This window comes from Dipodomys spectabilis, unplaced genomic scaffold, assembly GCF_019054845.1.
Source record: "Dipodomys spectabilis isolate Male_0828 unplaced genomic scaffold, ASM1905484v1 ptg000108l, whole genome shotgun sequence".
Lineage (NCBI taxonomy): Eukaryota > Metazoa > Chordata > Mammalia > Rodentia > Heteromyidae > Dipodomys > Dipodomys spectabilis.
In genome coordinates, this window is record NW_024870785.1 from 9,451,400 (window position 1) to 9,465,502 (window position 14,103).

Genomic DNA, 14,103 nt, shown 5'->3' on the forward strand with positions numbered 1-14,103 from the left:
ATTATTTTGGATTAACAGGGGTATAGAACATTTCCAGTATCTTCAAGGTCTGGTAGACAACCATGCTTCAGGATTCATATATTATCAGTAAAAACATAAAATATTGTTATTATGTATGGTGTAATATTTGTGCCTTATATTCTTGAGGTGAATATCAAAATACCAAGGCTTATTTTTACTAAGAATTGCAAGTGATCTGTTTACTGATACCTGTACTTTATTCCACAAATGATAAGATTGAAATTTGTATTAAGACAAGAAGAAATGTAATAGTCAGATAAAGTTAAAACTTGCGTCAGTGGCTCATGCCTGTAATCTTAGCTACTCAAGAGGCTGAGATCTGAGGATCACAGTCTACAGACTCTTATCTCCAATAAACCACTCAGAAAACTGGAAGTGGCGCTGTGGCTCAGGTGGTAGAGCGCTTGCCTTGAGCTGAAGAGTGCAGGGACAGCGCCTAGGCCCAGAGTTCAAACCCCACAACTGGGGGAAAAAAAAAGTTAACATGTTTTTTTACTTTTGCTCTTGTTTCTATGGAGACAAGGTTTCCTTATATAGGCCATGATCCTTTAGCTCCAGCCTCGAAACGTATTCCTAAGTTTTATTTGTGGGACGGCTGTCTGAACAAAAACATCACTAAATGATATGTTGAATACAATTATGTCACATTTTTTATTATTAAAAAGAAATGCCAAGAAAAAAAAACAAACAAGGCAATGCTACCTGGCAGGACTGATGTAACTGTCGTAAAATTTTTTGAAGCTTTCCGTATTCTTCTCGTTCTAAATATAACTTGCCAAGCTGTAAAGAAAGCAAACTTATTAAAATCAAAAATATTTAACAGAAGGTAAATATATATATATATATATTTTTTTTTTTTTTTTTTTTTGGGTCGGTCGTGGAGCTTGAACTCTGGGCCTGGGCGCTGTCCCTCAGCTCTTCAGCTCAAGGTGAGCGCTCTACCACTTAAGCTACAGCGCCACTTCTGGTTTTCTGGTGGTTTATTGGAGATAGGAGTCTCACGGTCTTTCCTGCCTGGGCTGGCTTTGAACCGCGATCCTCAGATCTCAGCCTCCTGAGTAGCTAGGATTACAGGCGTGCGCCACCAGCGCCCGGCAAGGTGAATATATTTAGGAAAGATTACTAAGGACACCCACCCACTCTTCAAAAATAACCAATGTAATTGCCGTTGTTACCTTTGTGTTTGTTTTAAACCACAGCCTATCATTCTTAGCATCTTTCAAAGCTTCCAGGGTTGTTTCATAGAATTCCTGCAGTAAATCCATCTGACATAAAAAATCAGAATTCTATAATTGTAAACAGCAAATTTGTACCTGTTAATAAAGTTAATTTGAACAAACTAAAAGTGCATCTTTGAACTTTAATATACATAGGACACATTATTTGTATCTTATCTAATGTCTTCTAAAATCCCATAATTAAAAGACCAAATTAAAAAAAATTAGTTAAGTGCCAAGATCTATTTAAGCTCTAATGCTAATAGTAAAGGTATGTGCTTCCCAGTTAGTAACTCATCTATGTTGACAGAGAATATGATACATTTCAACAAGAGCTAATCACGTATATTTTACCCACCAAACCCTATCTGGTATTTACTAAATAGCAAATACTAAGCAAACTATTAGAGAAACAAAGAACAGTAAGTCCCTTCTCTCAAAATTCTGTTTTCAAAATGTGACTAATTTTTTAGCTCTAAAGTAACTGGTAAACTTTTGAAACTGGCAGGAAAGACAAGTTTAGGATTTGTTATTGTTGTTGTTGGTCGTAGGGCTTGAACTTTGGGCCTGGTCGCTATCCCTGAGCTCTTCAGCTCAAGGCTAGCTCTCTACCACTTGAGCCACAGCGCCACTTTCGGTTTTCTAGTGGTTTATTGGAGAAAAGAGTCTCATGGACTTTCCTGCCTAGGCTGGCATTGAACTGGCATCCTCAGATCTCAGCCTCCTGAGCAGCTAGGATGACAGTTATGAGCCACCAGTGCCCAGCAAGTTTAGAATAATTTTAGCTATGTTTGATCAATACTAATTTAGCAATCTTGGTGTGATTCCCTTCATTGTGATTATAAGCTTTTTTGCTCATCTTCCTCTCATTACTACTGGCTTTGCCTTAGAATATCTAGATCTCTAGCTCTCTTCTTAACAGGATCCAAAAGTGCAGCAAAGTTGGATACTTCCACAAAGTTGCCTACTTACTTGTAATTACTGATGGCATATGGGAAAAGTCAGAGTGCCACCCATCCCTATCTAGTCTTAGTTTCAAAAGGCAAAAGACTTATACACAGAAGTTTTAATGCCACTTAAAGGTTAATGTTCTGAAAAAACATGCAGATTTAACCTGGAGGTTGTCATGAATACCTGTAATCCTAGCACTGGGGAGGCAGAAGGACCTCAGGTTTTGTTTGTTTGTTTTTTTTTTGTCAGTCATGGGGCTTGATCTCAGTGCCTAGACGCTGTCTGTAAGCTCTTTTGCTCAAGGCTAGTGATCTACCACTTGGAGCCACAAGTGGTTTCTGATGGTTAATTGGAAGTTAAGATCTCATGGCCTTTGCTGCCCAGGCTGGGTTCAAACATCAATCCTCAGATCTCATCCTTCTGAGTAGCTAGGATTACAGGGGTGAGCCACTGGTGCCCAGTTGATCTCAGGTTTTAAGTCTACCAAAGCTAGCTCAATTGGTGATTAAATTTGTTATAAGGAACTGTGAGAGTCTAGGGCTGTTGCTCAGTGGTAGAGCACTTGCCTAACTTTCATGAGGCCCTGGGTTCAATCATTACCACCACCAAACACAGGTACTAAGTATAAGTCTGTAAAAGTTGTTTGCCAACTATTTTAGTATTGAAGACATTTAAAGAGAGAAAGTACAGTTATTATCTCTTCATGTTACATAATTAGTATCACAATCAATATACTATTTTTATAACTATTTTTTAGTAACTAGCATAATTGCTTTAATACAACCTCTACAGTTTTTCTTCTTTTAAGTACAAAGGCCTTACTACAAATTAAAAAAAAACCCTGATATTAATACTAAGAGGAAAAAAATTCGTCTAACCTGTTTAGAAGTAGAGATATAATCAAGAATAGAATTAATGGATTTTTCAGAATAATTTCTTGTGACTGCACTTCGAATATAGGTCAATAGTTGTTTATATCTATTCATCATTTCTGGAAAGTTTGTCTGTAGGAAAGAAAAATGTATTGTTAGATACACAATTGTATAATAAAAATCTGCATACATGATTTAAAATATAGTACATAAGAGTACCTACCCAACTGAAATATAATTCCTATAAATCATAACACAACATGCTTTTATATCGGGCAGGGACATTATTTTTAACTTAAACTTGAAATGAATTACTCAGATACACCAACAAAATTTAGGCGTTTAGCTTACAAAATAAATGTAACTTACATTTGTAACTTAAAAGATTCAGACATTATTCCTTATTGTATAACATATTTATTTGAATCATAGTCCTTGTGAAGCTAAGGCAGTAAAACAGAACTCAAGGCTAGCCTGGACTACGTGAGAGATCCTGATGCAAAAACATGGAGAGAAAAAAGAAGAAAAAAAGCTGGGCACTGGTGATTCCTGTTTGTAATTCTAGCTACTCAGGAGGATGAGCTGTGAGGATCATAGCTCAAAGTCAGCCCAAGCAGGAAAGTCCATGGGACTCTTATCTGCAATTAACCACTAAAAGGCTGAAAGTGGAGCGGTAGCTCAATTGGTAGAGCTCTACCCTTAAGCAAAAAAGCTTAGGTACAGTGCCCAGGTCAAGTTCAAGTCCCAGGACTTGAAGAACCAAGGTCCTACTCAACAGTAGATACAGTTCATGTTGTTATCCCTTGCATTTATACTACTGGGTTATTCCAAGAAACAGAAAATTATTCCAAGAAATAACAGATCAGAAATAAAAAGACTACAAGTATAATGTCCAGTGCTAAGTATCTAGGGGGGAAGCTTACTATCTAACTATGTAAAATCAATTTAGGAGTCTAACTTAGATCCAGTCCTCACAATCTCCAACTGCTATTAATATCTCCTTTTATTGAGTTAGCTTCTTTTAAGCAGGAGATGAAGCATTGGCAAGTATGAATGTTTTTTCTTCAACTGAACACATGTAGTTATTAGGGTAAGGAATAAGTATATACTACCTATATATATACCAAGTTACCTTTGATTACATTTTACTAGGATCACTCTGCTACCTGGGAGATCAGACTGTAGCAGAGCAAGGACGGAAGTAAGGAGGCCAGATAAGAAGCTACTACAAAAAAGAAGGTGAGACATGTTAGCTTGGACCAGAGTAGAAATGCTAAGTACTAGTCAGATACGGGGTATAATCTGATGATACTGCTGATGGATTATATTTGTTGGGCAAGACACAACAAAAGAAGTAACAGGAAGATTTTGGTCCTAGACAGTGGACAGGAAATTTGTAATAAACAGAATCTTAGGATTTAAGGTACAAGTATAAGGATTTAAGTACAAGGCACTGAGTTATCAAAAAGCTACTCTATAAATAATGCAGCCAAACACTGTGCATACAACTAAAGAATAAGTTTTCTTAACAAACAACTTTTGTATCCTATGCAGAATTTTAAGAGTAGTATTACTGGTCAAAGCTTTTGAGAAGCAGACTTGGAAGCATATCAGCAGAACTATTAGAGAAGTTATTATGGCATTTTGTTGCAATGAGGTGTCCACCTACAGAATATAGTCATTATTAGTTCAATTCCCCTCAAAACAACTCTTACCAACTTGAAGTTAATCTTAATCATTTGTTTCAGTGCTTTAAATCCCCATTCTCCTTTTTCACCTTCAAGTTCCAAAACCTAAAGAAGGGAAGGAATTTTTAGTTTACATACTATACTAAAACTATGGCATTCACTGCGATAGCTCTGAATTAATTTTACATCATATTCATGAAAACAATTTCCCTAAGAATCTCACCATTTCTCACTATCACTTTTAAAAAGATTAAAAGGTAAGCCCTGAGATACTTACTAGTGGTTCAGTAAAAATCTTTCAATTTTTTTTTTTTAAATCAAAAGACTTCCGAAGTTTTCTTGATTACACAGACTCAGAAGCACTTCCTCTTCCCCAACAAAAACCTTTGGTAAGAACTACCCAAGTGTATTAGAAGCAATGTAATCTGTCCTGCAAAGAATAAGACTGTAGTGGTAACACCTACTGACCACTCCATGGGGTGTCCTGCGAGTATGCTTTTCCAGGACAACTCAGTTTCACTGGAAAAACAATCCGTACCCCTTTTATTTTATTTCTAGCCATGCAAGCCCTGATTCACACATTAATTCCTAGTTTTTGCTGTCTTCTTTTTTTTTTTTCCCTGCCAGTCCTGGGGCTTGAACTCAAGAGCCTGAAGGTTGTCCCTAAGCTTTTTTTGCACAAGTCTAGAACTCTACCACATGGGCCACAGCTTCACTTCTGGGTCTTTTTTTTTTTCAGTCGGTCATGGGGCTTGAACTCTGGGCTTGGGCGCTGTCCCTGCACTCTTCAGCTCAAAGCAAGCACTCTATGGCTTGAACCACAGGGCTACTTCTAGTTTTCTAGTGGTTTATTGGAGATAAGTCTCATGGACTTTCCTGCTCGGGCTGGCTTTGAACTGTGATCCTCAGATCTCAGCCTCCTGAGTAGCTAGGATTACAGGCATGAGCCACAGGCGCCCGGCCTACACTTCTGGCTTTTTTATGCTTAAGATAAGCATATGCTTCAAGATAAGCATCTCCAGGACTTTTATGCTTGGGTTGGCTTTGAACTGTGATTCTAATATCTCAGCCTCCTTAATAGCTAGGATTATAGGCATGAGCCACTGGTCTCTGGCTCCAAATCCCTTTTAAATATATGCTTGAGGTACTTAATGCAATCTCATTTTTTATGATTATTAATATGTATTCAAACCCATTTCTGAGAATAATCACTCTGGACTTCATTTGATATAATACATTAAAAAAAGTTTAAGACAAGCCAGGCAGTGGTGGCTGATGCCTAGAACCAAGGTACTCAAGAGGTTGAGATCTGGGAATGGAACTTCAAAGCCAGCCTGGTCAGGAGGAAAAGCCTTCAAGAATCCATCTCCAATTAACTCTCAAAAATCCCAGAGGAGACATAGCTCAAGAGGCAGATCTGAGGAAAAAGACTGAGCAAAAGTGCAAGACCCTGAGTTTTTTTTTTTTTTGGGGGGTGGGGGGCCTTGAACTCTGGGCCTGGGTGCTATCCCTCAGCTCTTCAGCTCAAGGTGAGCACTCTGCCACTTGAGCCCCAGCGCCACTTCCAGTTTTCTAGTGGTTAATTGGAGATAAGAGTCTCATGGACTGTTCTGCCTAGGCTGGCTTTGAACTGTGATCCTCAGATCTCAGCCTCCTGAGTAGCTAGGATTTTAGGCATGAGCCAGCACCCAGATACACACACACACACACACACACACACACACACACACACACACACACACACACACACACACACACACACACACACACACCCTTTAAGACACAGAATTAAATGGAAAAACATAAACCTTTTGGAAGCTGCTTAATGCTGCTTTTGGGTCATCTTCTTTTAATGCTTTGGAATTATAGTACTGATTTTCCAAATCCACATTTGGTTCCGAGTTACTATCTTCAGAGTATTCCTGTGTAGAAAACAAAAAGATATCCACTGTAACTCAAAAATACACCAATACAAGCCGGGCGCCGCTGGTGGCTCACGCTTGTAATCCTAGCTACTCAGGATGCTGAGATCTGAGGATCATGGTTCAAAGCCAGCCCAGGCAGGAAAGACAGTGAGACTCCTATCTCCAATAAACCACTAGAAAACCAGAAGTGGCACTGTAGCTCAAGTGGCAGAGGGCTCGCCTTGAGCTGAAGAGCTGAGGGACAGCGTCCAGGCCCAGAGTTCAAGCCCCATGACCGACAAAAAAAAAAAAAAAAAAAATACACCAATACAAGATGCACTTTTCAATATTCAAACTGGCTTTGTGATGCGAGGACATGAGTGTCACTGGTCTCAGAGACAGGAGACTTTGAATTCAGTTATGTTTAACAATGGAAAATCCCTGGGAACACTTTTTAAGGCCACGCTGAAATTCTGAAGAATACTTTATAGTCACTCATTCACTTAAATGCTGGCTAGTGTAGATATGACTATAACCAAACTGATAAAATTGAAAAGGTAATTGATAAAGATAAACAAGCCAATTGTGTATCTCAGTAACTGAATGAAGTCTAACAGTGATGGGTTTGAAGATGGGATTTGAAAAGTAAATGGGAATTTACTTCCCAGACAAAACAGAAGTTAAAGAGGACAGCATACACCAGAAAAGCATAAACAATGGGAGACATTAAGTAAGAATAGTTCTACTGTTGGAATAAAGCTCCACGACTGGGCCCCCCAAAAAATAATAATAATGCTCAAACCATCCTTTCTCTCTGGCTACATCGCTCCCTGCCAAGCAACTTGGATCTCTCCACAAACTTTTTTTTTGTTGGTCATGGGGCCTGGGAGCTGTCTGAGCTTTTTTGTTCAAGGCTAGCCCTCTACCACTTGGAGCCACAGTACTGGTGTTTAATTGGAGATAAGAATCTCATGGACCTTTTCTACCTGAGCTAGCTTTGAACTGCAATCCTTAGATCTCAGCCTTCTGAGTAGCTTGAATTATAGGCGAGAGCTATTAGTGCCTGGTGTCCACAAACTCTGCTTTTTTTTTTTTTTTTTTGTTGGTTGTGGGGCCTGAACTTGGCCTGGGTGCTGTCCCTCAGCTCTTCAGCTCAAGGCTAGCACTCTACCCCTTGAGCCATGCCACCACTTCCAGCTTTTTTTTTTTTTTTTCTGCTTATGTGGTGTTTAGGAATCAAACCCAGGGGCTCATGCATGCAAGGCAAGCGCTCTACCACCGAGCCACCTTCCCAGCCCCCCACAAACTCTTAAAACTACCCTTCAGGTCTCATTTTCAGGCTTTAAGTTCCAATCGTCTCATAGTAAGCAGCCAGAATTATCTTTACAAAATGTAAATTCTCTCATTCCTCTCCTTCAAAATGGCTTCCCACTGCCCTAAAACTTGGCTCCTATGTTCAGCCTTGTCTATCAAGCGCTCCCCTGGTTGGTCTTGCGGCAGTCATGTTGGCCTTATTGCACAAGTGGCAAGACCCCTTCCCACCTGGACATGCTATTCCAGCTTCTTTCCACTGCTTTCTCATCTGGGCCACTAAGACCCAGTTCAGACCACAGTTTCTGTGCCCTCTTCCTTCTCTAAGGAAGACTTGGGATAAACAATCATAGCTATGAAACCTACTCTATTCTTTGGGAAGTCAGTTCTTTGCTAATTGTCTAATTAGCTTGAAATATTTCTAAACACTTACATCTAAGATATACCATGGAATTATTGAAAAGGAAACCAACACTCTTCTGTATATCACCTTTATAATAACAATTAAAAAAATTAGTTGTGGGGTGTGAACTCAGGGTCTGTGCGCTGTCCCTGAGCTTTTTTGCTGAAGTCTAGTGCTCTACCACTTTGAGCCACAGTGCCACTTCAGGTTTTCTGGGGCTAATTGGAGATAAGAATCTCAGGGACTTTCATGCCTGGGCTGGCTTCTAACTGTGATCCTCAGATCTCAGCCTTCTGACTAGGTAGGATTACAGCATGAGCCACTAGCACCCAACTAAAATAACAATTAACACATTTTTAAAAATTAAGAAAAGAGTCAGATAAACAACAATTAAAGCCGGGCGCTGGTGGCTCACGCCTGTAATCCTAGCTACTTAGGAGGCTGAGATCTGAGGATCGTGGTTCAAAGCCAGCCCGGGCAGGAGAGACTGTCAGACTCCTATCTCCAATAAACGACCAGAAAACCGGAAGTGGCGCTGTAGCTCAAGTGGTAGAGCGCTCACCTTGAGCTGAAGAGCTGGGGGACAGCGCCCAGGTCTAGAGTTCAAGCCCCACGACTGACCAAAAATAAAAATAAAAAAAAAACCCAACAACCTCACGGAAGCAGGGCACTGATAGCTCACGCCTGTAATCCTATGTACTCAGGAGGCTGAGATCTGAGGATTGAGGTTGGAAGCCAGCCCGGACAGACAAATGTGAGACTCCTATCTCTAATTAACCAGCAAAGAGTCTACTGGAGGAATAGCCCAAGTGGCAGAGCACCTCTTCTAAGCACATAACCAAGGGAAAGTGTGAGACTCGAGCCGCACAACGGCAAAGAAATCATGTCATAAAGCTTAACCCAGCTTTCAACATTTTATGAGTGTATTCTTTTGGTCTGATATATAATTAGCTGTAGGTAATATTTAGTATTTTTGCATAGTTACCACTGAACTATTAAATAAATGTTATTGCTAATTATGAAAATTACCACAATGAATCTAACAACTGACCTAAGTATGTTCATGTGGATTGAGCCAGACACCAAGAAGACATCACCTGGAACTTACAACTCAATGAGTCCGACCTCATCTCAGGCTGTGCACAACAGCCTGCTTACTTCACTTCAGTTGTTACACTGGTCTGACGTTTTTTGTGTGTGGTGGTATGAACATCTGAACTCAAGGCTTCCTGCTTACTAACAAGTGCTTTTCTGCTGAGCCAGACCTCTAGTCATTTTTTTGCACTGGTTGTTTTTGAGAGTGCACCTCAATTCCTGTTCAAGTATATGGATTACAATCTGCCTACTGTGGGCTTCCCAGTTATAGCTGCAATGACAGGTGAGTGTGCCATGCTAGCTTCTCTCAATTGAGAGGGAGGCCTGTGTTGGCCCGAAACTGGGATTCTCCCAATCTCAGCCTCTCAAGTAGTTAGGATGAACAAGCCATAGCACCTGGATCTGGCATCGCTATTTTTTTTTTTTGTCGGTCATGGGGCTTGAACTCTGGGCTTGGGCGCTGTCCCTCAGCTCTTCAGCTCAAGGTGAGCACTCTACTGCTTGAGCCACAGTGCCACTTCCCGTTTTCTAGTAGTTTATTGGAGATGAGTCTCAGGGACTTTCCTGCCTGGGCTGGCTTTGAACCGAGATCCTCAGATCTCAGCCTCCTGAGTAGCTAGGATTACCGGCGTGAGCCACTGGCGCTCGGCTAAAATGGTTTTTCTTTTCCTTTTTTTTGGGGGGGTCTGGTCCTGGGGCCTGAACTCTGGGCCTGGGCACTGTCCCTCAGCTCTTCAGCTCAAGGCTAGCGCTCTACCACTTGAGCTACAGCGCCACTTCCGGCTTTTTTCTTTTTGCTTATGTGCTGCTGAGGAATCGAACCCAGGGCCTCATGCATACAAGGCAAGCGCTCTACCACTAAGCCACCTTCTCAGCCCCGCTAAAATGGTTTTTCTTCTTTTAATTAATTTTCTTTTTGTATATGTGGTACTGAGGAATTGATGGCATCACTAATTTCATTTAGATGATCTTTATTATTTTCACACAAGGCTAGAACTCTACCACTTGAGCCTCTCTTCTAATTCTAGCTTTTTGTTGGGTTATTTGGGGATAAAAGTCTCTCAGATTTTGTCTTCCTGGGCTGGCTTCCAACTGTGATCATGGGATCTCAGCCTTCTGAGTAGCTAGAACTAAAGGCATGGGTCACCATATCCAGCATATTTTTATTATTTATACTTAAAAAGCATGATTTTGGAGGGAAACAAAAACAGGCTTGTAGTTGGGGTAGGTATTAGTGGGAGGGAATGGACTAAGGAGGATGAATAAACATAATTATAGTTGAACTATACTGTTTTCAAGTCTGAAAAGAACACTGAAACCTATTGAAATTGTTTTAGGAAGGAGGGAAGGGACAGTTATAAAGGAGGTGAAATTAGAATAATTGTATACATGCTTTGAAATGTCACAAGGACATTCACTCTGCAAACCTAATTTAAAACTATTTTTTTAAATCCCATCATCTTTAATAGTCATACTTTGCTTAATAAATGGGCACATATTCTGAAAAATCCATCATTAGACAATTTTCTCATTGCAAAAAATATATTTATATCATAAAATATATTTACACAAACAAAAACTAGCAAAGCTGGGGTACAGCCATGCACTCAAATGTAGGGCATATAATCTTACATGCCTACTATTTTTACATGTGATTCATCACTGACCCAAACATCATTAGGTAAATTTACATAGATAGATAGATAGATAGATACATAAATAGATATACACACACACCAGCAATTAAGTATTGGGACACATGCAAGTTAAGTTCTTTCCCTCAAGTCACACAGGACCCACTAAGAAATAGGTATGCAAAGTAATAGAAATAGATATACAATGTAATAGAAGTAGATACTATAATGTAATACGATGTAAGCAATATTCAGAGACACATACTATGCACAGGGATAACTCAAAAACGAACAACCAACTACGCAAGAGTTAAAGAAAGGAAAAGATATTTGAATCAGGTGTAAAAAGTATGATTAGGCTTGGCACTGGTGGTCCATGCCTGTGATCCTATCTACACAGGAGGCTGGGATCTGAGGAATGCAGTTTGAAGCCAACCCACACAGAAAAGACAGTGAGACTCTTACCTTGAATAAACTACTCAGAAGTAGCACTGTGGCTCAAGTGGTAGAGCGCTAGCCTTGAGCACAGAGAGGTTCAGGGACAGCGCCCAGGCCCTGAATTCAAGCCCCAGGACCAGCAAAAGAAGGGGGGGGGAGGAGGAAGAGCAAGAGGAGGAGGAGGAGCAGGAGCAGCAGGAAGAGGAAAAAGAAAAATAATACGACTAGGAGTTATGAGAAAGGACAGCTGAAATAATAATAATAATAGTAATAATAATGATGATGATGATCCAGACAGAGCAGCCAATGTCTGATGTCTGGATACGATAAATGAAGGCTTGATATCAGGTAGAATGAAAAGGAATGGACTATAAATATAAGATGTTAAATGATACTAAAGATGTAAAATTAAAGAGACGTGTTACCTATAATAACTACCAATGGCTTGACGACACACACAGGTGCCATTAATCCTAACGGGGAATACAGAAAAAAACATTGCATAAATACTAATAAACTGAATTCACTTATGTCAAATGAGATGGTCACTGGTAAAAATTTAAATACAGGGGCTGGGAAGGTGGCTCAGTAGTAGAGTGCTTGCCTTGCATGCATAAGCCCTGGGTTCGATTCCTCAGCACCACATATGCAAAAAAGAAAAAAGCCGGAAGTGGTGCTGTGGCTCAAGTGGTAGAGCGCTAGCCTTGAGCTGAAGAGCTGAGGGACAGCACCCAGGCCCAGAGTTCAGGCCCCATGACTGGAAACCCTCCCCCCCAAAAAATTTAAATACAAAATTTATATCAAAAACTATCATTTTAATCAACATGTGAAGATTGCTTTCAAAAACTTCAAGCAATATATGTAAATTAAACAAGCTCTTGAACATCGTAAAAGAGATGTAAAAACCTTAAAGTACAGTAATAGTTGCAGGGTATTTATGTAACTCACGTCCTAGTATCTCCCACTCACAGCAATCTGTGATCCATCCACACTATGCAAATCTATTCTCATCTCCCCAGATGTGCTACTCATTTAAAGATCTCTGCTTTAGTGGAAACTGTACTTTTTGCTAAGAATTGCTCAACAACCATCCCTCCAAAAAAACCTTCCCTACTTTTCAGTTTAATAATTCAACTCTTAACTTGCCAATGCAAGCCTAAGAAATGTTTTAGGAAAACAAGACTCATTATTCACAAGGTTTTCTTGAACTTGACCATGTCTGGACCATTTGATCAGATATGAGGCACACTAGAGCCACATCTGGTTATTCTTAAATATAGACAGGATTCTTAATTGGCTATCTGTGTTACAAATCAAAACCATCTCTTACTTGTTCTCTACTTTGTCTTCAAATAAAATTGCTCAAGGAGAGACATAAAAGTTCTGACTCTCCCATTAATTGATCCCATACATTTAGGCACATCCCTTACGCTCAATGCTTTAGCTCCTTTTCAGTCAAGTTTTGGGGGTTTCCTGTAGGAAGCTTCTAATTCCCACAGAGGCCCGTGTATTTATTTTTATTTTCTCAACTTCAAAAGGTTGTATAGGGGGGTGCAAATTAGCATGTCTGTCTAAGTGACCCAGTGCCTCTTGATCTATCACCCCTTTCTATTCTCCTCCACATTTTTGAATGTAATGGACAAGCACAAATTCACTTTGGGTTGTATTCATAATTCAAAGTTATAGAAGTTACTCAAACCTAGGGTTGGGAAGGTGGCTCAGTGGTAGAGCGCTTGCCTTGCATGCCTGAGGTCCTGGGTTCGATTCCTCAGCACCACATAAGCAAAAAGAAAAAAAGCCGGAAGTGGCGCTGTGGCTCAGGTGGTAGAGTGCTAGCCTTGAGCCGAAGAGCTGAGGGACAGCGCCCAGGCCCAGAGTTCAGGCTCCACAGCCAGACCCCTCCCCCCCAAAAAAAAGAAGTTACTCAAACCTAAATTGAAGTTACTATGAAAAAATATTGCTTATTACTTAAGCTTGTTTGCATGCTTAAAATTAAATGAGAATTAGACTAACTCACTGATTAAATTGATAACTTAATTTATTAACATATAAGAGCTGTTTCCCATTATTTACTTTTAGCTATCCTTGTCTGAATCTTTTTAATTTCATTACAGAAGTCACATTTAGGATACAATGCAACAGGCTTTGTGATAACTCACTAAACTTACTGAACCACATTTTTCTTTGAAGCAGTAGTTTAAAGCAGGAAAATTATTCCAATGATACTGACAGGGATTGTAGTCATATTTCTGAAATTCTCAAGAGAAGTAACTTTATTGGAGTCAAGTGTTTCTAACCTAAAAGTGTATTGCACAGCTTGATTATCCACCTTAATTACTAAATCTAACTCAATATATATTTTCAACTACAGTTGCAACTACGAAAAAGGCCAAAACCTGTTTGTAGCTGAAGATTTTTTTAAGCTGTACTTCATTTATAATAGTAAAAGATAGAGAATGGGCCAAGTTCTTATCACCAGAGAACCAGATAAAACATGGTACAGTCATACAATTTATGTATTGGTAGACAACGTATGCTCTGAAAAGCATCACTGGCTCGTGCCTATAAA

At 39.8% G+C, this 14,103-nt stretch overlaps 1 protein-coding gene across 2 annotated transcripts in view; it reads right to left on the reverse strand.

Moving 5' to 3' along the window:
• The window catches only part of Cops2 (COP9 signalosome subunit 2), a 30,117-nt gene that overhangs the window by 12,574 nt on the left and 3,440 nt on the right, over window positions 1-14,103 (reverse strand). Inside the window, exons 2-6 of one of the 2 annotated variants that reach the window (XM_042688018.1) lie at window positions 6,558-6,671; window positions 4,777-4,854; window positions 3,068-3,193; window positions 1,197-1,286; window positions 724-801 (exon numbers count right to left, since the gene is read on the reverse strand). In XM_042688018.1, coding sequence (XP_042543952.1) covers window positions 724-801; window positions 1,197-1,286; window positions 3,068-3,193; window positions 4,777-4,854; window positions 6,558-6,671 — 486 coding nt within the window. Of the gene's footprint in view, window positions 1-723; window positions 802-1,196; window positions 1,308-3,067; window positions 3,194-4,776; window positions 4,855-6,557; window positions 6,672-14,103 lie in introns of both variants that reach the window. The other variant, XM_042688017.1, reaches the window with a different exon arrangement.